Source organism: Rhinolophus hipposideros (genome assembly GCF_964194185.1).
Source record: "Rhinolophus hipposideros genome assembly, chromosome: 15".
NCBI classification, from domain to species: Eukaryota; Metazoa; Chordata; class Mammalia; order Chiroptera; family Rhinolophidae; genus Rhinolophus; species Rhinolophus hipposideros.
In genome coordinates this window covers 30,045,369-30,073,360 of record NC_138061.1, presented here as the reverse complement: position 1 = coordinate 30,073,360, position 27,992 = coordinate 30,045,369, and the positions used below count along the sequence as shown (strand labels likewise).

At 34.8% G+C, this 27,992-nt stretch overlaps 1 protein-coding gene across 2 annotated transcripts in view; it reads left to right on the top strand.

Annotated features, from left to right (window-relative positions):
• BTAF1 (B-TFIID TATA-box binding protein associated factor 1) overlaps nucleotides 1-27,992 on the top strand; it is a 90,450-nt gene that overhangs the window by 48,191 nt on the left and 14,267 nt on the right. For both annotated transcript variants that reach the window (XM_081073948.1, XM_081073947.1), the window contains 12 exons: nucleotides 3,683-3,787; nucleotides 4,897-5,046; nucleotides 5,350-5,492; nucleotides 5,757-5,931; nucleotides 7,450-7,653; nucleotides 13,049-13,475; nucleotides 14,487-14,677; nucleotides 16,523-16,676; nucleotides 17,107-17,216; nucleotides 18,557-18,758; nucleotides 19,762-19,910; nucleotides 27,682-27,834. In XM_081073948.1, coding sequence (XP_080930074.1) covers nucleotides 3,683-3,787; nucleotides 4,897-5,046; nucleotides 5,350-5,492; nucleotides 5,757-5,931; nucleotides 7,450-7,653; nucleotides 13,049-13,475; nucleotides 14,487-14,677; nucleotides 16,523-16,676; nucleotides 17,107-17,216; nucleotides 18,557-18,758; nucleotides 19,762-19,910; nucleotides 27,682-27,834 — 2,163 coding nt within the window. The remainder of the gene's footprint in view (nucleotides 1-3,682; nucleotides 3,788-4,896; nucleotides 5,047-5,349; nucleotides 5,493-5,756; nucleotides 5,932-7,449; nucleotides 7,654-13,048; nucleotides 13,476-14,486; nucleotides 14,678-16,522; nucleotides 16,677-17,106; nucleotides 17,217-18,556; nucleotides 18,759-19,761; nucleotides 19,911-27,681; nucleotides 27,835-27,992) is intronic.

The following is a 27,992-nucleotide window of genomic DNA, read 5'->3' as shown; positions in this document are numbered from 1 at the left end:
CATTTTGTGGGAATGCTTGTGGAAAGATAAAAGAGGGGACATAGCAAAAGGTTACTGGCAAGATCTTACCCCACCTAAGATGCCAATTTTGCCAGTTAGGGAAGTATTGCCAACAACAATTTGGGGAAATTTTTTATATTACCAATTACTCCCTGTGACTTTGGACCATTTTCCATAAGAAAGATGGATTTATTCAACAAATATTTTAGTGCCTACTACATGCCTACAGTTTTCTAGATACTGATCAATAAGACACAAGGTCTCTCTCCTTCTCTATAGCTTAAAATAGGAAACTAAACAAGACAGGAGAAGACAGACAAGCTCTAATAACATAATGAGGTAAGTATCTGGTCGGGGAAGTCGATAGTGCTATTGGATCTTAGCTAGTGAGGTGAGTGAAGATCAAGGAAGGTATCCTGCTAAAAATGAAGTTGAAGCTGAGACCTTAAGGATAAGTGGAATTTAACCAGGTGAAGAGCAGTGTAAGAGGCAGAGAAAGGTACAGTATGTGAAACTCTGGAAGCAGGAGAGAGCATGATGGCAGTAAAGAGGTGAAAGGAATTGGCCTGGCTGGACGATAGTGTGAGGGAGTATATAGATGGCTAGAAGTTTCACCTTGATTTTCAGGTACAGTGAGACATCTGATAACTTATTTCTGTTTGTCCCCAACTCTCCTATTCTCGGTTCCAGGAAGGCAGAACACAGGAGGAAACGTCAATCTGAATAAAGTAGCTGGGAAGAGACGTCCCCATCCGTGTCACATTAACTGCCAGTCATTTCCCTGAGTAATTACACAAATGGGGACAACATTTAGCACTAACATGAAGTGCTAATAATTGTGTTAATTATTGAACACAAACCAAAAAAAATAAAAAGTAAAGCCCTTTTAAAACATGAATTCACTTACAGCTTGAGTTGTAGTGGTCCAGATTATAGTTAGTTTAAACCTGGTGAATTAAATAGTCTGTGGTAGGAATTTTTCTGTATTTTAATTTATACTGTGCTAGATTAATACTAAACATTCACCAAAGCTTTCCAGACTTTGCCTAGATTAGTGAAGAAATTTTTGATTAGTAGAGTCCTAGTTAGTAGCTCGTTAGTAGAAGTCCATTAACTATTTAAAAATTTGAGGGGGAGGTGTATAATCTCTAAAGGGCTGAAAATAATACACTCCCTATGGTGCCCTGTTCCCCCACCCATTTAGTTAAATAAACCTATAAATACAAAGCAATAGCACTAGGTTATCTGCGTAAACCAATGCCTCCTGGAAGACCTGTGCAAAATTAATGAAAATAGGTGGGCCTACTTTCAGTTTTACAATAGACACATTGACCCTGGATGGGCCAAACTATACCTTGTGATCGTTATGATAGTACTAATAGTGAGGTAAACCCATTATTACTTTTTGCAACCATATCTTAAAGGAGATACTTGCACAATTGTTCAGGTGGACTGAATTTGGCCTGCACATGTTTTCCCAACCTTATATTAGGTTGGTACAAAAGTAAGTGCGGTTTAAAAGGTTAAAAATAATTGTAAAAACCACAATTACTTTTGCACCAACCTAATATTTTCTAATAACCAGACTTTTGCTATGCTACTGGAGAATCTGCATTTTTCAAATACTAATTCCTCTGATGATATTGACCTGTGTATTCTGGGGTGGGTTTTTTTCATTTGGTTGGATTTTTGTTTTTGTTTTGTCTTTATTTTTAAAATTTTATTTTCCTGTTTTATTTATTGAGTTTACTTCTTAGAGCAGTTTTAGGTTCATAGCAAAATTAAATGGAAAGTACAGAGTGCCCATTTACTGCTTCTCCCACCATCAGCATCCCACACCAGAGTGGTACATTTATTACAATCAATGAGCCAACACTGACACATCATTATCAACTAAAGTTCATAGTTTACACTAGGTTTCACTCTTGATGTTGTACATTCATTCTGTGGGTTTTGACAAATGTATAATGACCTTTCTTCACCATTGTATCATACAGAATAGTTTCTCTAACCTCCCCCCTTACCCCTGTGCTCTGCCTATTCATCCTTTCCTCCCCCTCGTTGTTTTTAATAATTATAAAGTAGAATTTACTAGAGTAAGTGTGTAGCCTGAGAAGACTACTACAATTTATATCACATTGTTTATAAATATAAGGGAGACAATTTTCCATACAGATGGCTTTGGAATCTGTAAGCAACTGTTTGGATTTCCAATAATGGGGTTGGGGATGGGTTAAGAGAGTTGGTAAATATGATGAGGGAAAATCATAACTGAGAAGAGATTATGGAAGAGGAATATTAAATTATTTGCTGGTTGCTATTACAGCTTTCTCAATTCTGTTAAGATTGTCCCTAATTCTGATGAGAAAAGAAAGAGAATTTTCTTCTTCCCAACTTCCCTTTCCCTTTCAATGAAAAGTAGTTAAAGCATAGCAAATCAGTGAGTAGGCTCCCCCAGCTGATGTTTTTGTTTGTTTTAAACTTCTTTCAAACTATTTTGAGAACATATAACCCTATCTTTGTCATTCATTAGTTTTCCATTGGCTAGAAAATTATAGGTAGCTTTTTAAGTTACACATTATTCCTAGAACTTCTGGCTTTCTGGAATTTCAGTTAAAATTTTCAAATTTTAGTTACTTCCAGATAACATTATATATAATATCTATATAGATAGATTTGTCTATCTATCTATCTATCTATCTATCTATCTATCTATCTATCTGTCTATCTATATATTGCTTAAAAAATTATGCTGGGGTGTAGTGATAGGTACTGTGAACTGGTTACTAAAATCTTTCTGTTAGTCTTATTCAGTGATCCTGTAATTAATTGAACAATAGACAACATCTGAGATTCCTTTTCTGAGAATTCTGAGTACACAATAGATATTTGGTTAAGAATTATTTGATTGCTTAATTTGGGTGGACTTTTGAACTGTTGAAAAATTCCTTAGCTTGAGGTGCTAAACCTAGGCTTAAGGAAATCTCTGAACCCCCTGAAATTGAAAACCAAATGTTATACCTAAATATGTACGAGTATACAAGTGTATTTTTGTAAGAAAAAGTGTCTATAGTTTTCCATCAGATTTTCAGAGGGTCCCTGACCCAAAATAGATTAAGAACTTTAACCTTAATTTTGTTGTGAATTCAAAGTAGGATTTTCTAGATTGGATATCATCTTAACAATTCCTCACTTGCATTATTGGAGAGTACAATAGAACTAAAACACTACTCTGATCATCCTTCAAATTTCTCTGACAAAGCAGAGATATATAATGTAACCAAGGAGATGTTGCTGGTTAGAGCTTGCTTCCATATGGAGGATGATTTAAACTTACTTGAAGCAAAATTTAGTGTTGTTAATCATAATCAGACTTTCTCCAGCTTCCTCGTAATTACATGCCGGTTAGTTTCTCCAAGCCATTGGTATTAGGTTGGTGCAAAAGTAATCGCGGTTTTTGCAGTTGTTTTTAACCTTTTAAACCGCAATTACTTTTGCACCAACCTAATATAATAAACATGGTACTGTGGCTCTTAAATCTTATCAGAATTTATCACTAGTTGAAGTTTTTAAAGCTATATAGTCTTTTCATGGTAATAATTCTGTTATTTGACTTATAGCTCTTCACATAAGCTAGTACCCAAGAATCATGTGTGATAGCTTTGATTGTTTTTGTTTTCAGAACTCTTCATCTTGGCTTATACCTATCCTGCCTGATATGCTGCGACACATTTTTCAGTTTTGTGTCTTAGAAAGCAGCCAGGAAATTCTGGACCTCATTCACAAGGTACACAGTGAATATATCTGTACTTTTCCCAGTAACTTGGTAGTTTAAAAATTTTCATAATTGCTGTACTGTTGTTAGTCAGGGATTTTAAGAAATTAGAAATCACTCAAGAGATTTGAAAAATCTGGAGATCTGCAAGGTGAGACAAGAAAATAGACTTTTTAAACAATATAATAGTTAAGTCCCAGTTGGCCATGCTTCTTTCTCTTATTATGTGACCTCCTGTGCACGTGTTTTAAGCACTTTCTAATAACCTCAATACAGAAAGTAAAATGAAGGAAAGTCTGCTTTTCTCCATTACTCATTTTGCTACTTATTAGAATGCTTATTGATCCTGCAAAATATTTTTAGTGATTTATTGGTAACATATAAAGTCTGATTTTCATAGTTTAAATTTGTGCTTTTCCCCCTTAGCAAGATTGGTTGTATGTGTTGGAATCTTTCAAGAAGAACCATGTGACATAGTTAATAATATTTATGGGAGTAAATGGCATTGTTGTACCCTTAAAACCTGTTAAGTTAGTCTAGAATTACTGGCCTCTGAGGTGGTTCGTTGCTATTAATAATAGCCTTAGATTAGCAGTCATGTTATTTCTACTTGCTGGTCCTAGCCCATTCAATGCTTGGCATCAAGAGAAGTACCTAACTGAGTAAGATCATGAATTAAGACTTAACACTATTCTTAATTCATACTACGATATTTATCGGGGTATTTAGTTAGCAGAGGATATTTATATCTTAAAGTGTAAGTTGATTATAGGACTGTATTAATATTGAGCTTTATGATATATATAAAGGATTTCAGTAACTTAATGAGATTTTGACAACTCGTATTTTTATGAGTATTTATTTTAAATGCCTTTCATAAAATAGTGAAGAAAATTCTTTGTATTCCTTTTTTGAAAAATTTTATTTTTTATTACCTTTTTTAGGATACAAACCTACCAAAAACAGTATTTTAAAAATAGGCCTCTATATTGAATTTTAAAATTAATCTCTATGCTGTATCTGAAGTATTTTTTCAATTCAGTATCCCTAAGTGTAAGTATTAGGTTTTATTAGCCCTTACTGGAAACATTTCACTTTCATATTCCCTTTTCACTCTGTAGGTTTGGATGGAATTGTTGAGCAAGGCTTCAGTTCAGTACGTGGTAGCAGCTGCTTGTCCATGGATGGGTGCTTGGCTTTGTTTAATGATGCAGCCTTCACATTTACCCATTGATTTAAATATGTTGCTGGAAGTAAAAGCTAGAGCCAAGGTAAATGTATAAGGATGCACTATATTTCTATGTTCAGCTCGTAATTATTAATATGGTAACCATGTAAGAAATCTGTATCGCTTTATTATAGGTGTGATTTCATTAATTTAATATAAGGAAAACGTATATTATTAGGATCTTGACAAAATTCATAGTAGTTTATATCCATTAAAATTTTGTGAAAATAACTTTTTTTTACTGAGACAATAACAAATGAGGGTATTTTTTATGTTGCTATTAAACTTTAATGATTCATCTTAATTATTGTGTTTTTTGGGGCTTCTTTTCCTTCATTCCCTCTAGGAAAAAACAGGTGGTAAGGTACGACAAGGCCAAAGCCAGAGTAAAGAAGTACTTCAGGAGTACATTGCAGGTGCAGATACCATCATGGAAGAGCCTGCCACCAGGGATTTTGTGGTTATGCGGGCCAGAATGATGGCAGCCAAGTGAGTATACATAAATGCAAAAGTCATTTATCCAAAGATTCCTGTAATGTGTCTGTCAGTTCTTCCTCCATTACACTAATTACAAAGTAAGAAACAAAATGTAAGAAAACTTTTAATTTTTTGAAGTATTAAGTAGGATTTATATATTTTTATAAAGATAAGATTGGAGTTACATCTTCCTTGGGAAAAGTTTTAGCTTCAACTTAGGAGAAAACTGTACTTCAAGTGATTTTTATAGAACTTCTTTTTTTTTCTCTCCCTTAGGTTGTTAGGAGCACTTTGTTGCTGTATTTGTGATCCAGGTGTAAACGTAGTAACCCAAGAAATTAAACCAGCTGAATCCCTTGGCCAGTTACTACTCTTCCATTTGAATTCCAAATCTGCCTTACAGAGAATTAGTGTTGCTTTGGTAATCTGTGAATGGGCTGCTTTACAGAAGGTAAGATTTTGCCCAAAAAGTAATGAAATCACATTAAGTAAACCAATTTTCGTTAGCTGTTAGGATTATTTTAATTATATTCTAAAAAAATACAAAAGTGAAAGTTTTCTCTGTATAAAAATCCAACAGTTTTAGAAAAGCACTCCAAATTATATTGAAACATTGTTTCTCTCCCATTTGCCTTTAACCCTGGACTTTCTTCTTAGAAACCCTAGTCTCGTACCTGAGACTACTAGTTATGCCTACTGTATTTAATATTTGATCTTGATCCTACAATCTGTTAAGAAATGTCCCTCCTAAAAAAACATGTGTATGTATAGAAGCAGTCCAGAAACTGTTGGTCATTCATTCCTTTATTTCTCTCTCAGATTATCACTGAAAACTACCAAAGAGGCTTTGAGTACTAGAGATCCATTTATATGGGTAGTCTAGCAAGGGCAGAATTATTTTTGGTCACAGGAAGAACAATCTGCACATTTAAATCAAAGTCTTTATGTTTCCAAATAAGCCATGCCCTTGTAGCCCCTTTAACCTTTAACTTCTAATAATATGTATGATTTTGTGTAAGACTTGCTTCTGTAAATTAAAGAAACTTCCTGCTGGCTTTGTTTATTCCATTGACTGGAATTCTGGAAATTTAACTGTCTGCACTTGCTGTGAGAGTTGCTTGTTACTGCCTCTTAGCAGTTTGTCAGAGCTGTGTCTAAAAGTAATTGAGCCATGCTCTATTGCAACTGAGACCCCAGCTTTGCTTCTGGAAAGAAGCAAGGCTCATCTGTTTTTAGGCAGGACTCGGTGTGCTGGAGAGGCAGTGATGCTGTGTTTTTGTGCCTCTCAGACTCAGCAGCAAGTGTTGACAGTTCGGTTTCTGGACCCTCACAGAGCTTCTCTGGACTTACTCTGTGAAGCCCAGGCTGGTCACCCAGATCACACAGAACCCCTCATGGCTCACCACTGAGGCCATTCCCCCTCTGGTTGGGGCAGGCAACAACCAGAGAGAGTGGGAAGGGTTAGTTAAATTTGGGGGCAGGTAAGTAGCTTTTAAATTATATATCTGTTTCTACAGTATGGCATGTGAAGCTATGGGTTCTACTGTTAAGAAATCTAATAATGAGTTTTTAAATAACATTTTTAGTGCATGCTAAGTGTTCTTATCTGACTGATTTCTTTTTACAGTTATATATTTTTTAATTTAGTTATATATTTTTAAATCTGTGCTATGTACGTATATATATGTAAACTTGTAATACATTCAGAGTAAAATAAGAATAATTAGGTGCTAAATTTAATGGAATGTAATAGTTCCATGTGCATGTTCTGTAGATATTCATATTACATTTTAGAGTAGTTTGAGTGTGATACCTTTTCTCTGTGCAACTAACTATGTTGTTCTGGGAGATAACAGAACATAGATTCAAAAATCAATAGGAATTTAAAACTTGGCAAGTGAAGATTTATGTATCTCTAGAATTATGTTTATATATTTGCCCTGAATATTTGTTGTCTGTTATATTTTAGGAGTGTAAAGCTGTTACCCTAGCTGTGCAGCCACGTTTACTTGATATCCTTTCAGAACATTTATATTATGATGAAATTGCCGTTCCATTCACACGAATGCAGAATGAGTGTAAACAGCTTATTTCATCATTAGCTGATGCACAGATTGAAGTTGGTGATAGAGTAAACAACAGTGTTTTTACAATAGATCAAGCTAATGACCTGGTGAGTAAAGTAACTTTCTTAATTTTAAATAGAGCGTGAAATGAAGATTAGAAATTTATCATATCATGTTTATCACAAAAACACTAATTTGTTGACTCTATCTGTGGCTTGATATCCTATCATCCATACCCTTTATAAAGTCATTGTATTGACTTTTCTTGAAATAGAGGATGGGGAAGACATTTTTTTTTTAAGTTTCAGATTCTGACAAACCAATGCACTTTTATTAGAAAAGCTGTTACATTTTTTTTGTCATTTCTCAATCTTGTTTAAGACTGGCAAAGTATAGAAAAAACTGCTTCTATATGTTCTTGAGTATTTCTCCTCCCCTTTCCTAACTTATGTTGAAAATATTCAAACATGAGAGGTAAGAAAATTACACAATGAACATTCATGTCCCCACCAAACTAGATTCCCAGTTAACATTTTACTGAATTTGCTTTATCACATATATATGCAGCTGTCTACTCTGCTACCAACCATGAATCCATCTTATAAATTTGATGTATTTCTAAGTTGCAGATATCAGTACACTTCAGTATGTATGTAAATCAAAATTCAGTATTTCATTTTTTTGTTCTTTTTTGAGTTAAAATTTATATATTATGAAGTGCACAAATCTTAAATGGACCATTTGATGAATTTTAACAAATGCATACTATGAAACCCAACCCCTATGAAGATACAGACAGTACCATCACCATTTCCCAGTCAATCCCTGCCTTTCCCTGCCTCAAGTAACATTTGTTCTGATTTTTTTTCTCCACCATAGATTACTTTTGCCTATTCTAGAATTTTATATAAATGGAATCATATACTCTGTGCTGTTTGGTGTAAGGATTTTTTTCAGCATGATGTTTTTAAAATTCATCCATGTTGTTATATGTATCAATAATTCATTCTTTTTTGTTGCTGCGTTTCATTGTATTTCATTGTATAAATATAACATAATTAGTATAAGTCTTTCTGTTGATAAACATATGGGCTGTCCCAAGTTTTTGGCTATTACGAACAGAACTGCTATAAACATTTGTGTACAAGTCTTAGTAGATAATATATTTTTATATGTCTTGGGTAAATACATAGGAGTGGAATTGCTGGGTCATAGGGTAGGTGTTTGTTTAGTTTTCTGAAAATTGCAGACCTTTTCCCAAAGTAGCTATATCATTTTACCTTCTAACCAACAATATGTGAGTATTCTGGATGTTCCACATCATCACCAACATTTGGTGTGCTCACTCCTTTTAATTTTTGCCATTTTGGTGGTTGTTTGATAGTGCTATTGTGGTTTTAATTTGGATTTTCTTGATGACTAGTATGTTCAACACTTTATGTCATATTGGCCATTTGTAGGTATTGCTTTCTGAAGTGTCTGTTCAAATCTTTTGCCTATTTTTAATTAGGTTGTCTTTTTATATTGAGGTATAGTTTTTATATATCCTATATGTCAATCTTTTGTCTGATGCTTCCCAAGTATTTTCTCCCAGTGTGTGGCTTGCCTTTTCATTTTCTTAATGGTGTCTTTAGATGAGCAGATATTTTTAATTTTGATGAAGTCTAATTTATCAGTTTTCTTTTATGGTTATTGCATTCTGTGACTTAAGGTACCTTTTCTTATCCACAAGTGGTGAAAGTATTCACATACATTTTCTTTTAAAGATTTGTAGTTTTTGCTGTTATGTTTAGATTTATCATCCATATTGAATTAATGTTCATGTCTAGTGTGAAATAGAGATTGAATTTTGTTTGTTTTTGTTAAAGATATCCAGTTTTTCCAGCATCATTTATTGAAAAGATTTCCTTTCCCCATTGAATTGCTCTGGCACCTGTGTAAAAAATTCATTGAAATATAAGTGTGGGTCTCTGTGTGGGCTCTATTTGGTCAACCTATCTGCCTCTCCTTATACTATCACCAATGTCTTGGTTACTGTAACTTTGTACTTAGTAAGTCCTTGAGATTAGATAGTGTAAATGAGGGGTTTTTGTTTTCTTTTGTGTTTTGATTTATAGGATCAGAAACTGAGTCACTTCACTTGTGTTTTTCCCTGTGAAATAGCAGTCTTCATTTCTATCCCCCTTTCTAATTAAAAAATTATATAGTTGAAATTTTTTGTTCTCACCACTGAGAGAAATCTAAAATTGCTATTTTTTTCTGTGTTGTTCTCTTATAAAGTTGTTTTTCTGATTGTTCTGTAATTTGTCCCTTTGCCTCCCTTTTCCCCTTTGTATGCTTGCCTGGAATGAAACATCAAATTTATTTTTTATGGTCTGGTTTCCCTTCCTACTACATCTGGCCACTTTTCTTTTTAAAGCTATCAAATGGCCCCTTCAAGCTTTTTTTATTCAAACCTCTTAACTCTCCAATGAAACTACTGTTCTGTTTCAACTTCATTAGTCTAGTGGTTTTGACCTGAGATATCAGAATGTCTGAGAAAGAGTATTGAGGGAAGGGCAGTTTTAAAAGATTAGTCTTGGCCTTGGCTAAGAGCTACTACCCTTTGTATGTTTCATTGAATCCCTATATTTCTCTTATCTATCAAATACAGGCATTTCCCTAAGGTCTTTCTTTGTCAACATTCTCACAATTAGTTCTTATTTATGTGCTATGCTATCTTCTCTTCATCTTTTATATGTTCTATTAAGTATTTTTACTTGATATCTCACTATCACTTCAAATTAACACAACTAAAACTGGAATTTTTTTTAACAGAAAAATACAATTTTTATCTACAGTCACAAGTTTTATTAACATTTCCTTTCAAAAAGTCTCATAATGTGTATCCTTCATTTGTTTCCATAGCCACAACTCAGTCAAAGGCCTTAGTCCTTTATGACTGGATGCTGACTCATCTCTAAGCTGCTAGGCAGTCTTGGTGGATTTCATTCTGTGTACTGTGCTGACTAGTGAAGGACTTCAGTGTCACTCTAAACACATCGCTCTCCTCCTTAAAAACATTCTTTGCTTTTTCCTTGATTTTAGGGTTTTTTCCTTACTTTCAGCACCTCCTTTAAATTCCTCATCTCAGACTTCCTCCACATAAACCTAGTTCGCTTTCTTGCAGAAATACACCACACTCATTCACTTTCTGTATCTCACTCATTGTCACTTCTTTGTTTAAGCTCCTGTTTCCTTTGCCAGGAATTCCTTACCCTCAACCTTCTATGCTCATCCCAAGTTCATCTCTTGACATTCCTTCATCTTCATCTTGTGCTCAGGCCACGATAAGCTGTTTTCAGTTCCTTGGACAATGTTCTCCTTTCCACTCCCCTATCTGACTCTATTTGCCAAGGTCCCTATGACGCTTAACTTGCCCATTATTTCAAAACCCAGCACAGGTGTTAACATCCTGTCAAGTGTCCACTAATCTTGTCGCCTAAGAAGAGTTAAGCAACTCGTGCTCCCACAGCAACTTGTACTTACCTAGTTATATGTTATGTTGTCTTGTATCTGCCTTCTACATTAGTCTCTACAATGTAGAAGTGTAGAGACTTGAGCGTATGAAGACATCTTTTAGTATTGCTAAATAAATATTTTTTAATGAATGAATGGAGTGAATTTGAGATAATTGGAAAGCTTTTCTTAGCTGCCTAGAATCATTGAAAATTGACAGAAGAATAGTGTATTTAAGATAGTGTTTACAAACTTCTAGTAGTAGTGAAAATCAGTTTCAAATAAATTTTATGCAGAACTCGAATAAATAAAACAAAATGGAAAGTATGAGTCGGAAGTGGTATGTGATTATGTTCCTTTGCAGGGAGCAGATTGACAAGGTCAAGCAGATACAGCTCAATTTAAAGTCTTTGGTATTTTATAATGATAAGAGAAGATCTTATTTGTGTGCCTATTTTGTTTTTCATGATAAGAGGCCAGCATTATCACTCATGTCCATAATACAATCGATCATTTCTAAGTCTGAAAAATTAGGTTTGCCGTTTTTGAAAAAGTTAGGTTCTTCAGTGTTACGGGCTTTTCTGACCAATATTATTCTGACTCTATCTGTGGAACTCTTTATGATTGCATTTACCTATCAAACAAGAAGACTGGGTTTGTTATGTAAGCCATCAACCAGTTTTTAGATGGTAATTAAAAAAATGCCCACACAAAAATGTGTACATAAATATTCATAGCAACATTATTCATAATGGCTAAAAGGGAATCCAAACGTTCATCAACTAATGAATGGATAAATACAAAAGTGGGATATTATTCAGCAAAAGAAGGGAATGAAGTACTCACACATGCTACTACAACATTGATGAATCTCCAAAGCATTATGCTAAATGAAAGAAACCAGTCACTAATACAATTACATATTAGTTCATTCATGTGAAATCCAGAATAGGCAAGTCTATAAAGGTAGAAAGTGGGTAAGTGATTACACCGGGCTGGGAGAAAATGAGGAATGATTACTAAGAAGTATGGGTTTTATTTTGGAGATGATGAAAATGTTCTAAAATTATGGCAGTGGTTACACAACTCTGTGAATATAATCAAAACCATTGAATTGTGTACTTTAAATGGGTGTATTATATATGAATTATATATGAATAGCATTGTTAAAAAAGATGTATTGAGTAGTCTCTTTGAATTTATTGGGGTGACAATTGTTAGTGAAGTTACATAGATTTCAAGTGTACAATTCTGTATTACATCATCTATAAATCCCATTGTGTGTTCACCATCCAGAGTCAGTTCTCCTTCCATCACCATATATTTGATCCCCTTTACCCTCATCTCCCACCCCCCAACCCCCTGACCCTCTGTGAATAGACTTTTAATGGGGCTTGTAAAGTAGTCTGATGCCACAGTTTTATAACTTTAGGCAGCTCTTGGTGATTAAAGAATTAATGACTATTGCACCATTTTCTTTTCCCTGTTCCCTCCTATTATTTGGACATTTTCACCAGAAGGGAAGACAAAGAAAGAATGAAAATAATCCAGTTAGCAACACTTAACCACTTATTAACAGCTACCCTACAAGTTTTGGGGTTGAGAAAAATATTTTTCCCTAAAGGAAAGTTCATGAATTTTGCAATTCCTTTATTAACAGTTTGTTAATATTGCTTATATCTTTTTTATTTCACCAAAGTACTATGTGGGTTTGAGTATGATTTTTCTCTCATACTTACTAGATATACTTAAGGGAAGGGATAGGTAATTTTGTTCTTTTCAAGAGACTGTGTCTTTCTTAAAAATTACAATTCTACCGTTAAGTCAGAGTAAAGTGTAGTTGGGATTTTTTAGACATTTATTTTGTTTATTGAATACTAAAATAATACTAGATATTGTGAAATGTAAAATTGAAACAGAAATCTTGTTGTTTGTCCTTTAGGAATTTATGGGCTATTTTGGGGTTGATGTCATTAATGATTTTAATTTCTCTTTTTTTAATAGGTCACTACTGTTTTTAATGAAGTCACATCATCTTTCGATTTAAATCCTCAAGTGTCACAGCAGTTAGATAGTAAACGACAGCAGGTCCAAATGACAGTTACAGAGACCAACCAGGAGTGGCAAGTGTTGCAGTTGAGGGTGCATACTTTTGCTGCATGTGCAGTTGTGAGCTTGCAGCAGCTTCCAGAAAAATTAAATCCTATCATAAAACCATTAATGGAGACAATTAAAAAGGAAGAGAATACACTAGTGCAAAACTATGCAGCTCATTGCATAGCCAAACTACTTCAGCAGTGTACAACAAGGACGCCCTGTCCCAATTCAAAAATTATTAAAAACCTTTGTAGCTCACTTTGTGTGGACCCATATCTAACTCCTTGTGTCACATGTCCAGTACCAACACAAAGTGGCCAGGAAAATTCTAAAGGTATATATCTAAACTTTCATTTGTGATAAAGAATTAACCTTTTAAATTTATTTTCATTTGCTTATAGATATAATTTAAGCACAAATCCCATTTGTTTTAAAGCTTTTTCCCACTTTGAGAGAATTTGCACATATTGCTAATCAAATCACAACCTTCTATACTCAAATAAGCTATTCATAAATGACCTTGTATCTCACATATGAAACTGAAATCTGAGATAGGTGTTAATCCTTTCCTTCTCTTTCAAGACCATCATGATAGGGTTAACTGGGCTAGAAAACTTAATTGTATCAAATGTTGAATGAAAGTTCTTCCTACAAAACTCTGGTTTCTCTGATTTAGTGAGTCTTATGTAATAAGTGAACTCTATTACCTTTAGCAAATAATGCTTAACCAGCTTATCTGTTTTTATCTGGACAATTTATATGGAAATTAAGAACTGCTCTCTCAAGGCTAATCTCAAGGACCAGTGTTCCTTCATATGCCTTAGTCCTATATGATTTTTGTTTGTAAATGAGATCTTGGAAAAGCAAACTATTCAAAAGGTAATAGACTTATAACTTTGGCGCAATATAGGTTTTGAAAAAAATTCCACCCATCCCCAGCGCTATGTGAGGCAGCAATATTTTGTGGTAGTCATTGTTTCTGAATTCATGGTAATTATGGACATTTCTTATAGAGAGAACTTGCTTGCGATATTTTTAATGTTTCTTTTTATGCGTAGAAACAATCATTTTTTAAAAATGAATATACTTTAACTTGAAGGCACAATCATTCTTGCATATGTTATTTCTTGTTAACATAATTCTACAAGTTTGTATTAAGTTTGGACCTATGCAGATATCAAAACATTTAATGTAAATTACTGACAATTTTACTACCATTTTATTGTCTAAAGAAAATGTTTTGGCCTACCTATAAAAATTGAGGCTTAAAGGACAGTTTAATATGTTGTTTCTTTTTTGGAGCAGGAAGCATTATGCTTAAAAGGTTCTTTAACTTTCTTATTAGGATCCAACTCTGAAAAAGATGGAATGCACCATACTGTCACCAAGCACAGAGGTATAATTACACTCTATAGGCATCAGAAAGCTGCTTTTGCTATCACTAGTAGGCGAGGTCCTACCCCCAAAGCAGTAAAAGCTCAAATAGCAGATCTTCCTGCAGGAAGCGGTGGAAATATCCTTGTTGAACTTGATGAGGTAAATAGTTTTTTCTTTGCATACTCTGAGTTTTGAACAAATATCTTTCAGGTTGAGAGCTAAATTGTGATATCTGCTTCCAGAATTATATTTTTATGGTTTTAAGTGAAAAAACTGGGATTAATAGCCTTTGGAATACTCCAGCAACATGATTCAGAAAAACTGCAAACTTCTTAAAATTTCTCATGCCTCCCATTTTTACCACCTTAACACTGATTATCTCCCCAGGCAAGAACACCTCTTGATAGTGGCTACATAAGTCATTCATCAGTGTAAACTAATTCAGTCTTACAGCCGTGACTGCAGAAATGTTAAGTAACAGTGAAAGCTAACTTTTCTCAGGAATTATTGTTTATGCTCAGAGTGCTCAGAGGATAAGTTTTTTGGTTTTATTTACTTATTTTTAATTTATTGGGGAACAATGTGTTTCTCCAGGGCCCATCAGCTCCAAGTCACTGTCCTTCAGTCTAGTTGTGGAGGGCACAGCTCAGCTCCAAATTTAGTCGCCGTTTTCAATCTTAGTTGTACCCTTCATCTTAGGCGCAGCCCACCATCCCATGCAGGAATTGAACCAGCAGCCTTGTTGAGAGCTCGCGCTTTAACCAACTGAGCCATCTGGCCGCCCCTCCAGAAGCTTAATGGCAGCTCATTGACTTCAGTCTAGTTGTGGAGGGCGCAGCTCACTGGCCCATGTGGGAATCAAACTGGCAACCCTGTTGTTCAGAGCTCGTGCTCTAACCAACTGAGCCATCTAGCTGCCCTCAGTGGATAAGTTTTTAAGTGTCAAATAATTGTCACCTACCTGACTTTTTGTCAACCTGGAATTTATTAAATGTATAATGTGAGGGATCTAAATTTATTTTCTATGAACAGCCAGATTGAATCCTTTCCTCCCTGATTTATAATGCCACCTCTTATATATCATACTTCATGTGTGTGAGGATCTGTTTGGTCTACTTTTTCTACAGTACAATATTCTTTAAATATGACAAAAAAGTGGTTTTTGAAAAATGTTACTGTCACATTACTAACAATGGAATGTTAGCTAGCTCTTTTTTTTTTTTTTAAGCTAGCTCTTTTGGTTACAAGGCATAGGAACTTGAGTTCAACAGTAAAATATCAGTGTTAAAAGACATTTGTTTAATATATTTCTATAAACATGGGCCTATTTTAAGTTTTTTAAATCAAAATCTTAACTTATTGTCTATCTTTATTTTAAACTATTCTATGAATGAAGGCTTTTTCACTAATTATATTCTTCCCATAATAATTTTAATCAAAAATTTACTGTGATTTTGATCTTTATACCTCTATGGTTTATGTAGTTCTTCTTCCACTTAAATATAATTTGTAAGATATATATGCATCTATCTGGAAGGGGGCAGTTTTTTGTATTATAATAAAATTACTGCTAAATAAGAAGTTATTAATCTTGTGGTTAGATAAAATAGATGTTCTTATTCTATCCCTTAAATATAAATAAGGACAGATCATTTTATCCCCTAATGTTGTTGCTACCTGATAAGTTTCTTTGGGGAAGTGGAAGAATCAAATAGGTGACTTAGGACTCTCTCTAGAAACAGCACATATTCTTCTATTCCTTATCCCCAACCCCAAAAAGTATTTTACTCTGGATGTAAAAATCTAGTTTGGGATTTTATTCATCTATAAATTTAATTATTGAAAAACATTTATAGTTGTAATAAATATATTCAGTAATTGCTTAATTGGTTAATGGTAACACTATGAATTCTTAGATGGTGACTTATATAATCTGTTAATGAAATTTCAAATGCATTAACACTTTTTTCTGAAATTCTGTTTTCAACTAACATTTAATTTCAGGCCCAGAAACCTTACCTGGTACAACGGAGAGGAGCTGAATTTGCCTTGACAACTATAGTGAAACATTTTGGTGGTGAAATGGCAGTGAAGTTGCCACATCTCTGGGATGCTATGGTTGGTCCATTGAGGAATATGATCGACATAAACAATTTTGGTGTGTATATGTTTTTCTGAGTTGGATTTTTAACAAATTTCAGAGTATATCCACTAAGTATATTCTTGTAAAATAAAAATGCCTATACCTTTTTATCCCAGAGCAGCTGGTAAGTTTTAAAATGGAAGATTGGTGAAAACATTTAATTTATATTCATGTCATTTTGTATATTTTTTGCTTTTTATTTTTTCTATTACATATTTAGAAAGGAATATTGAAATGGATAATTATACACTTCTTTAGTTGTTTTAAGTATCGTATACCAGCACTTAAATTCAGGACGTGGTATTTAATTTTATAAAATTTATTTTAGAAAAACAAAATAGACTTTCCCACAGTAGCTGGGGAGGTGCTAAAATTTTTTGTGGGCTCTAGACTTTGAAAAATTATTTGCAAAGTGATATGCACTTAAATCAATATTTTTTAATAGATGGAAAATCTCTCCTGGAAAAGGGAGATGGCCCTGCCCAAGAATTGGTGAATTCTCTGCAAGTTTTTGAAACAGCAGCAGCCTCAATGGATTCTGAGCTTCATCCCTTGGTAACTAATACAAATGTAGTTTTCTTCTAGTAAAACAAGTGGTCTTATTAAAAAATATTAAGACTTGAAAAATGCAACTTTGATGTCATCCCTAGTAATTACTTGCATGTTCTTTTATATAGTATAACTAAACTCCTTTACTGACACAACTGCTCTTCTGGGCTTTGAGGCAGAGCTGGTTGCATGAATGATAGAAAACCCATTCTGGGACCTTAGAATACAGGGCTATGGGGACAGGGCTGTGATGACAGTTATAAACAGGAAACCAAGCTGCAGCCCTATTCATTCATATCATTTTAATAATACAGCTTTAACAAAGGAAGAGCACAGGTATAATAAAACACTCACCAAGGTAAGTGTAAAGATAGGAGAAAGTTACCTGCCCTGGATGAAACTAGTTAATGGCAAAGATAGAACACTGGTTTGTGTTTTTTGACTATTAAAATATGTCTTACAAAATAAGACAAAGGGAAGACAAAAATAGACTAGAGAATTATCTAGTTTTTCCATAAAAGAAAGTATTATTCTTTCCATATAACTGCAATAGGAAGCTCTTTGCAATATATAGTGTTATGAAGGGTGCTAGCTCCAATTCTCTCTTTGTATCTAATGTAAAAGGGAGAATCCAGGAGAGTTGATTTATCATTAGTAAAGAACAGAATCCATCCGTATCTTTTACCCTCTATGATCAACAACATGCATTCAACTGAGATGTAAGGCTAGTTTGTTGAGCAGGTACCTCGTTCTCATCAACATTAATCCTGGCATTTCATGCAGCAGACATTTAATACTGGGATATGTCGTGCTATTGTGATCATAATGCCTATGCTAAGCCAGGAAGTTAAAGTGGAAAATACACCTACCACAGGGTACCTAGAACAAAATCAGGATCACTCAATCCAGTGAATAAAAAGTATGTACCTCAACCTACGCCGGTGCTACCAGATTTGGAGGGGGCTGGTGATGTGTGGTGTCATTTTCCCAGCCTCAGTAGGACAATCTTGCAAGTGCCTTTTGATGTGTTCCCTGTTAGTTTTGGAATGAATTAAGTGTTCCCTGATGCCTAAGAGAGGATATTGAGCAGGGAAGAAGTTCTGCAATTTTCTTTCTTTTTTATTTTTATTTTTTGAAGAGTTGTAATACCTTAGTTTGGATTTAGATTAGTTTTTTTTTTTTTTTATTGAGGCTGTTTTAATAGTGTTTTGAGGTCATTGGAGATACCCTTGGATTTTGAGTCACTTAGAATATTGAGAACCTCTGAGTATTTGCTCTTATAGTTATATTTTAAACACTAGATTTCCTAATGAGTATTCTGTTTGTCTTAAATATTTCTTTTCTAGTTGGTACAGCACTTGCCTCATCTTTATATGTGCCTTCAGTACCCCAGCACTGCAGTGAGGCACATGGCTGCTCGCTGTGTAGGCATCATGAGCAAAATAGCTACCATGGAAACAATGAATATTTTTTTGGAGAAGGTTCTTCCATGGCTGGGAGCAATTGATGACAATATCAAACAAGAGGGTGCAATTGAAGCACTTGCCTGTATCCTTTTTTATTTTGACAAACTATTCAGAAATTATATTCATTTTTAAGGATGACTGAAATAAAATTGATTTATTCAAATATGCACATAAATAACCTGCTTGTTCCAAAAAGAAAACTAGTCTTTTACATTTTATTTTAAAGTGTTTTTATATTACATAGTAAATATATTATAAATACACATTTTATTATAAAAAATTTTAAACAGAAAATTTGAAGAATTGCTATTCATTTTGAGGTCTTTTTAATAGGCAAAAGTAATTTTAGGTGTTTTATGAACTAATAACTGCTCTATTTATTTGGTTTATAATCAATGTTTTATTAGTATTAGTCAGATACTGGTAGGTAGTTCTTACATTATAAACATTATGTTTCTAAAATTTGTACATTACTTGGGCAGAAAATGACTAAATGTATTAAAATACTAGAAATATGCATGCAAGCTCTTTGTTAAGGGTGTGGCATCCACTGACATTCTATAAATTGAAGTACCTGAAAGATATTTCTAAGAGCAAGAAAGATTGATGGAGATCAAATCAGTAGAAACTCAGGTTCAGAAATGTTGAAGATTGCAGGAGGACTGAACTTGCCTGCTATGTCCAGTTTATGATTGTCAAGATCCTGGTGGGAAATTTAGAACTAATCTTTGAGTGACACTGAGTTGTGCTCCCTTGCTTGTGATGTGACTCATTTTATATTGGTATTGGAAGTCTAGAAACTTCTAGGAATGAAAAAAATCTTGTTAGTAAAACTTCAGCCTTCCTCAGATGAAAAACATTATATTCTTAAGCATGAGAAAGTTACATAATATTTACAAAGGAGCAACAGTGTGCAAATGCTGTTATAATTTAATCATAGACCTTGAGAGACAGTCACTCTATTTCCTCATAATACAGTTGAGAAATGCAGAATTGTTTTAGAAGTTACAATCTTGGTGTATCAGTTTGTTTGCAAAAACATCTACCTCAGAACCATTTGGAAATTTCCTTAATAACTTACTCAGGTGTAATGGAACAACTGGATGTTGGTATCGTTCCATATATTGTCCTTTTAGTTGTGCCTGTGTTGGGAAGAATGAGCGATCAGACAGACAGTGTAAGATTCATGGCTACGCAGTGCTTTGCAACACTAATTAGACTCATGCCGCTTGAGGTAAGTTGAAAATAATTGGTTTATGGACTTAATGTTTTCTATAACTTCATAATAATTGTAACCCATTTTAAAGAACATATCAGATTTTTAAAAAGACAATATGTTTATGTTATAAGCATTACGAATTTTATGCTTTAATGGGTAATTTTTTAACACTGAGTTTTAAGTAAAACTGTGGTTCCTAAAAGAATGATAATTCATTGATAACAATTCTAGAAATAGAATTGTTCCTGTGTATCCCTATAACATCCATACTGAAGTTTACATGAAAAGTAAATTTGATAAATTGTGAGCAATAACAAAAAAAAGTAAATTTGAGAGATGATAATTGAAGTGTAAAGAAAATGAAGTCTGTGGGAGTATGGAGAAAGCAGACTAGAAAAGTTGGAGAATTTTGGAGTATATTCATGTGGCAGAAATAATATATGTGGCCAATACAGAAAATAGAACTGGCTTGAGGCAAGGGAAGAGCTAAAACCCTGCCACCAAGCCACTTAAAGCATTTTGGTGGAATTTTTGTAATTCAGGAACTAAGTAGATACGTAGTTCATCCATGTTATAGTATGTGTCAATAGTTCTTCCTTTTTGTGGTTGATTAGTACTCCATTATATGGACATACTACATTTTGTTTATGCTTTCAACAGTTGATGGATATTTGAGCTGTTACTAGCTTAGGGCTATTATGAGTAATACTATGAACATGCATATGTCAGTTTTTTTGTGGATGTATGCTAGGAATGGAATTACTGGGTTATGTGGTGTTTAACTTTTTAAGAAGCTGCCAAACTGTTTTCCAAAGTAACTGAATCATTTCACATCCTACCAGCTAAGTATGAGCGTAAGTTGGATAGCCTTTTTGAAAAAAAGTTTGCCTCTATCTGGTAAAGTTGAAGATTCCCATGCCAATGACCAGCAAATCCATCTGAGGTATATACCCTAGTTAAATGCATACATGTATACCAAGACACATCTTCAAGAATATTTATTATGGCATCATGTATAGTAGTCTAAAACCACTCAAATGCTCATCTTCAGTAGAGTAGATATGTTAACTGGATTATTATAGTGCAATAAGAATGAATAAAGTACAGACATATACAACAACATAAGATTCCATTTTTTATGACGTTCAAAAATAGGCAAAAGTATATGGGATGCATACTTAGGTAATAAAGGTAAAAAGAGAAGTTAAGAAAGAAATTGCTGTGAAAGTAAATATAGTGATTACCTCTTAGGGAAATGAAAGTGAGTTGTCTATCACTGGGAATGAACATATGGGATCTTCTAAGGTGATGGCAGGGCTATTTTTCTTGATCTGGTAATGGTTATTAAAAGCATTTGTTTTATAATTAAACTGTACGTTTTTAAATATCTTTCTCTACATAGATATTTTATTTCACAATAAAAAATGTTAAAATAACCACTATGACAAAAAATACACTACTGTATCAAAGGAGTCAAGTGTCATTTCTAGAATTGTTTTCATCTTCCACTTCCTAGGACTTATTCATATCCTTTAACTCTTGGGCCTTGAATCATTTTATTTTTTATTTTTATTTTATTGGGGCATATTGGAGAACAGTGTGTTTCTCCAGGGCCCATCAGCTCCAAGTCGTTGTCCTTCAATCTAGTTGTGGAGGGCGCAGCTCAGCTCCAAGTCCAGTTGCCGTTTTCAATCTTAGTTGCAGGGGGCGCAGCCCACCATCCCACGTGGGAACTGAACCAGCAGCCTTGTTGTTGAGAGCTCACGCTCTAACCAACTGAGCCATCTGGCCACCCGTCCGGAAGCTCAGCGGCAGTTCGTTGTCTTCAGTCTAGTTGTGGAGGATGCAACTCACTGTCCCATGTGGAAATCAAACCGGCAGCTCTTGTTCAGAGCTCGTGTTCTAAACAACTGATAGGGCCTTGCATCATTTTATCTGTAAACTAAATTGGTTATACTAGGCCCCATTGGCTCTTTTTATCTTTGGAATCAATGAGTAATGGGAAACCATCATGTGTTCTTTGAGCAAAGGAGTAGATAGATGATGCAAGCAGTGTTTTACGAAAATTAGTCTAACAGCTCAAAACAGGATCGTAGGAAAATCGTTTTAATTTGTTTGAATGTGGATTAGAATGGAAGTGCCTCCATATCAGCCCAGATCCACAGTGAGGTGATAAAGGAGCTAAGCTTTTTTTTTTTTAAGGGAGAATAACAGTATTTAATAACAGATTGGCAAAGAAAGGAGACTTTGATTTTAGAGATAGAAAAAAGTAAGGTTCCCTTTGATGTGAAAATTACAAGAATGTGATGCATATTTTGCTTCTGGCCATGATAGAAGAACAGGGACCATATTTATCCTCCTACCTTAACTAGAAAACCAGACAAAATGAATGTAACAATGGTTTTCAGATGTTGAACAACAGGCAGCACAGGATAGTGATTCATGAGAAAAGGGAGACAAATGAAGTACACTCGTTTATTGCCTGGAGTGAGTTTCCAGGCCATCAGACTGAGAAGTGAGACCTAAACAGAGCCTAGTGGTTTTACCAAGTTGAAGAGTCAGAGTTCAGAGTGCAGGGAAGACAAGATGGTTAGAATTTGCAAGGCAAAGTACCCAAGAGAAAGGAGCTATACAGAGAGAAAGCTCCAGCAGTCCCCATGAGGGCTGAGTATTCATCTGGGCATATGTATAAGAATATATGTTTGAGACTAGGGAGGAAAATCATAGAAAGCAGTAGGTGTAAGAATTCCCTGAGCTTACACAGGGCCAAGAATAGTTTGTGCGTCCACCAAGCTGAGTCAAAAAAACCTACCAGGGGCCGGCCCGGTGGCTCAGGCGGTTAGAGCTCCATGCTCCTAACTCGAAGGCTGTCGGTTCGATTCCCACATGGGCCAGTGGGCTCTCAACCACAAGGTTGCTGGTTCAACTCCTGGAGTCCCGCAAGGGATGGTGGGCTGCGCCCCCTGCAACTAGAAAACGGCAACTGGACCTGGAGCTGAGCTGCGCCCTCCACAACTAAGATGACGACAACTTGACTTGGAAAAAAGGCCTGGAAGTACACACTGTTCTTCAATAAAGTCCTGTTCCCCTTCCCCAATAAAATCTTTTTTAAAAAAAAAACAACAAAACACTTCTACCATATAAAGCATTGAGTATGGTCTTTAGAAATATATTGCCTGAGTACTGGGCCAAATTAGCCTTTGACAAAAGGCTGATTTAGATCCACCTTCAAAAAGTTTAAAAACAAGCCGTATCTACAATAAATTTCTCTCTCTTTCCCATAAAAAACAAACAAAAAACAAAACAACAACAAAAAAAACAAGCCTTAAAAGGATCAAATTGATTTCAAGTAACTTAACTACATTCCAGAAAAAAAACCTAAAATATTTAAACCAGAAAAATTCAGCACCTAACAACATAAAACTTACATTTAGCATCCACAGAAAATTTACCAGGTATGGAAATATATCCAATAACCAAGAGAAAAGTCAGTCAATAGAAACAGGCCCTGAAATGACCCAGATAATAGAATTAATGGACAAGGAAATTGAAATACATTCCATATGTTCACAAAGATAGAGGAAAGCATGAATGTAATGAACAAAATGGAAGATAAAAGAACAACTCAAATTGAACTTGAGATGAAAAAAGTAGTCATGTGCCATATAACAACATTTTGATCAACAGTAAACCACATATATGACAAGGTTCAATAAGATTATAATGGAGCTGAATTTCCTGTAAAAAAAGGAAGGATATGTGGTTCAGGAGGAATTTTTTCTCTCTGATGGGAGCAATATCTATGGCGCTTTGACAATAGATTCCCTCTCACTCATAACACCTCAATTTTGAGTGTACAGATTACATCCCAATCACTCAGCCACTTACTCGTTTCAGCATGGAGGAGCCTATCCCCCCAGGACTACATATTCAGAGAGCGCTACAGCCCTTCCAGATCTGGCTTGATTGTCTTCAGAGTACATTCCTGTAAATTCTTTGTTGAGGACCTGAGATCCTGTACAGGGCACAGGTCCACAGGAACTACTTTAACAAGAATTAAGTGCCACTGATTTACTAAAAGCTTTTTGTAGTAGTGTAGAGCCATCCTGTCCCTGTACTTTGGAAATATTTTCAGGTTGTAGTGATATAAAGTATAGATAAGTTTTATTTCTTTCATCAATTCCATGTCAGAGTTAGCCTGTTGTGCCAGATAGAGTCAATGGACCCTAAAACAAATTTCCAAAGTAAAAATATTGAGTCCTCATTTCTATACCCTATCCATATTAAATACCTTCTTTTTAAATGAATACCACAGAATTCCTTAATCTGACCACTGTTCCAACATGCAGTTGCCAAAACCACATTGCCGTGTCAATCCCCTATGTTCCTTTATCTCTCCATCTTGATTTCTTCTTCCTGCTGACCTTTTCACTGCCTCCTGACAGTCACTACCATAGTGATCTACGCGTTACCCAGCCAGTTTTTCCTCAGTGTTTCCAGTCATTTCAGCCCACATCTCTATTCATGGAGCAGTGCTGACAGCTTCAATATTCTATTTCTGACCCTGTAAGAAGGAAGCAGGGGGAGGAAGGGCTTGGGGGCAGTGTTCATAAGGTCTGCAGTAGTATACAGTAATGTCCTCAGCCTCCACATTCACTCACCACTCGCTCACTGACTCACCCAGAGCAACTTCCAATTCTGTAAGCTCTATTCATGGTAAGTGCCCTGTACAGGTGTACCATTTCTTATCTTTTATACCGTATTTTTATTATACATTTTCTATGTTTAGATACACAGATACCATCGTGTTACAGTTGCTACAGTACTCAGTACAGTAACATGCTGTACAGGTTTGTAGCCTAAGAGCAATAGGCTATGCCATATAACCTAGGTGTGTGGTAGGTTTGTGTAAGTGCACTTAATATTCACAGAATGGCAAAATTGCCTGAGGACACATTTCTCACAATGTATCCTCGTTTTAAGTGATGCATGACTGTAAAACCACACTGGATGGGATTAATAGATTGGATACTTCATAAGAAAAGATTAGTGAGTTTGAAGACATAGTAATAGAAACAAGAATGTCATGCAGGTTCATTCCTGTTAACACTTTATCTTGATTTCCTTTGTTACATCTTCATAGGAAGAATCATATACTTTTCTGAAATATATACTGTCAAGGATTTAGGGAAAATCAAACAATGATTCTGACAGAAACTCTTAATTCCCTTCACTGTTAGTAACTCTTGCTGATTTTATACTTACAACAGGAAGGGTTCCTGGCACTGAACAATATTTACGACTCTTGGACGTAGGGTTTCATTGTTAGGAAAAGGATCTCATTATATGGCCTTATATCTGACTGACAATTATTAAAAATTCCATGAGGATAAATGTTTGAAGATTTTGTTATTTCTTTGTAAAGCACTATACAGAAAGGCCTCATTTTAATTATTATCTTTATGGTATTAGATGCACTAAAATGTTAGTTTCTGTCTTACTCTAAAGTTAATTCCGAAACCTTTTGAAAATATAACATGCAGTCATTTTTAAGACTCACTGTACATACCTCATTCCTGTGATACTATTTCTGGTGTTATATGGAATATGTATTTTAATTTAAATACTGTTTCCAGAGTTTTACATTTCTTAAGAGACAGCATAGGGCAGTACTTTTCAAACTTTTTGGTCTGAGGACCTCTTTACACTTTTAAAAATTGAAGATCCCAAAGAATTTTTGTTTGTCATATTTCCTGTAATAGAAATTAAAATTGATAAATGTAAAACGGTTTATTAATTCATTTAAATAATAAACCCATTAGATGTTACCATAGGTAACATTTTAATGAAAAATATTTTCTAAAACAAAAATAAGTTAGTGAGAAAAATCACATTGACCTTTTTGCAAATCTCTTTTATGCCTGGACTAATATAGATAGCTGGATTCTTGAATTTTCTTGGGCATTCAAGTCTGTTGCAACTTGTTCGTTGGGTTGAGGTATATGAAGAAAGTTCAGCCTCAGAGATAGGTAGTTGGAAAAGTGAGTAGTATTTTAACAGCCTTTTAAAATAATTGTTTATATTCTTTGATAGCATAACAAAACTCAAAAAAAGAAAGCATGTTAAATTTATTTGCAATGTAGAATCCAAAATTATGGCAACATATAGGTTATCTCTTACTTTAAAATTAATTGGTTTATGTGATACTTTTGATTAGGTCTTTTACCTGTACATATTTTGTAACATTGGTCATTTGGAAAGTATTGGTTCACTGAGTTATATAAATAAATCTTTTAAAGATTGATACTTTCCTCCATACAGTAGCAAAAAATCAGACTCATTAATATCATCAACAGAAAATTCCTTGTATCCAGAAGCCTTCAAGTTCACAGTGCTTAGTTTTTCCTGAAATATTGAATTTTTAAATTTGCAACAAGTTATGTCAGTTGTTTTCCTTGAAGTAATAAATTTATTTTTGAGAAAATGTGTCAAATACCCAAGTCAGGATACCCCTAGTTTATATCAGTCCATTCAAGTAAAATATTGCTCTATGAAAAATGGCTAGGTTAGCTCAATCTAAACAATCTCATGAGTGCTTTTCCTCAACATAGTGTACTTTTTTCCTCCTTTTTTTCTGCCTCCCTCCTCCCACCCCACTCTGGTTCAAGCCGTTGTTTCTCTCGGTCTAGTTGTGTAGGACACAGCTCCCTGACCTATGCTGGTGGAATTATGAGCCTTACGTGCTCCCCCCAGCTGAGACAGGTCATTGGTCGGCTGCTCACAGCAGCCCACAGCAGCTCACGCTGGCTGCCGGTCGCTCACGCTGGCTGCCAGCCGCTCCTGGCAGCACATGGTAGCCCACAGCAGCCCATGACAGCACTCAGCAGCCCACGCTGACCTCTGGCTGCTCACGGCAGCCCAGCTCCAGGGAGAGCCGTTGTTCACAATCTTAGCTATACAGGGCGCAGCTTACTGGCCCATGTGGGAATCGAACTGGTGATCTTGGCGGGAGCATGGCACTCCAACTACCTGAGCCACTGGGCCATCCCAACATACTGTACTTTGATATGGAGCAGAAGTGCTTTATGTGTACTTCACATTTTGTTGCACAGAATGTTAAAAAGATGTGCATTCAAGGGTTGAGGTTTAATAAAATTATTTTTACTACTTCAAGGACATTCCTAAGTGAAACCAGCTTTTAAAAATAATGCTGGTGCATAGCTGTGAGAAATACAGTGACTACTGGTATATTTGGTACCATTGCTTTGATTCTTTCTGATGCACAAGAAGTTTTGCCTATCATTGCTTTTGCAGCATCAGTGCAAATATCAACACAGTGAAAAAAGCAAACAGTACCTTTTATTATGAACTAGTTTTGACCTCAGTGACCCTTTGAAAGGTCTTAGGGATCCCGAAGGGTCTGCAGACCACATTTTGAGAACCAATATCCTGGGACATCATAACTGAAACTGAGAAGCTCCAGTAACAGCATTTCACTTAAAATAAGCCATACAACTTAATTGCCTCTTTTATCATGGTATGGGAAAAAGTAAATTGTAGGTGTGTTCTTTAAAATACCTCAAATGTGTTTGTTTAGTAGTTTCATTGTAGCATTTTAATACCTGCCACATTCTTTAAAGTCTATCTTCCAATCTTTAAAATTATACTATTTTTGAATTACTTTTTTATCTTCATTTATATTTTGATAAGACTTAAAATTATTTCATAATATGAGGATGAAAAAATTGAGTAAATAGTTTTGATACACTTTAAAAAATCATTTTAGGCAGGCATTCCAGACCCTCCAAATATGTCAGAAGAATTAATCCAGTTGAAAGCCAAGGAGCGACACTTTTTGGAACAATTGTTAGATGGGAAGAAATTAGAAAATTACAAAATTCCAGTACCAATCAATGCTGAACTCAGAAAATATCAGCAGGTAAGGTTTTTTACTTGCCTTGTAAATATAAGTAGTGACTATCCCTTTCAAATATACTTTGAAGAGTTTTTAAAATTCATTTAGTAAAATCTTGTATTTAGTGTCTTACACCCATTTACTTCTCTTTTGCCTATAAAAATACAGATTTTTGGTCTGCG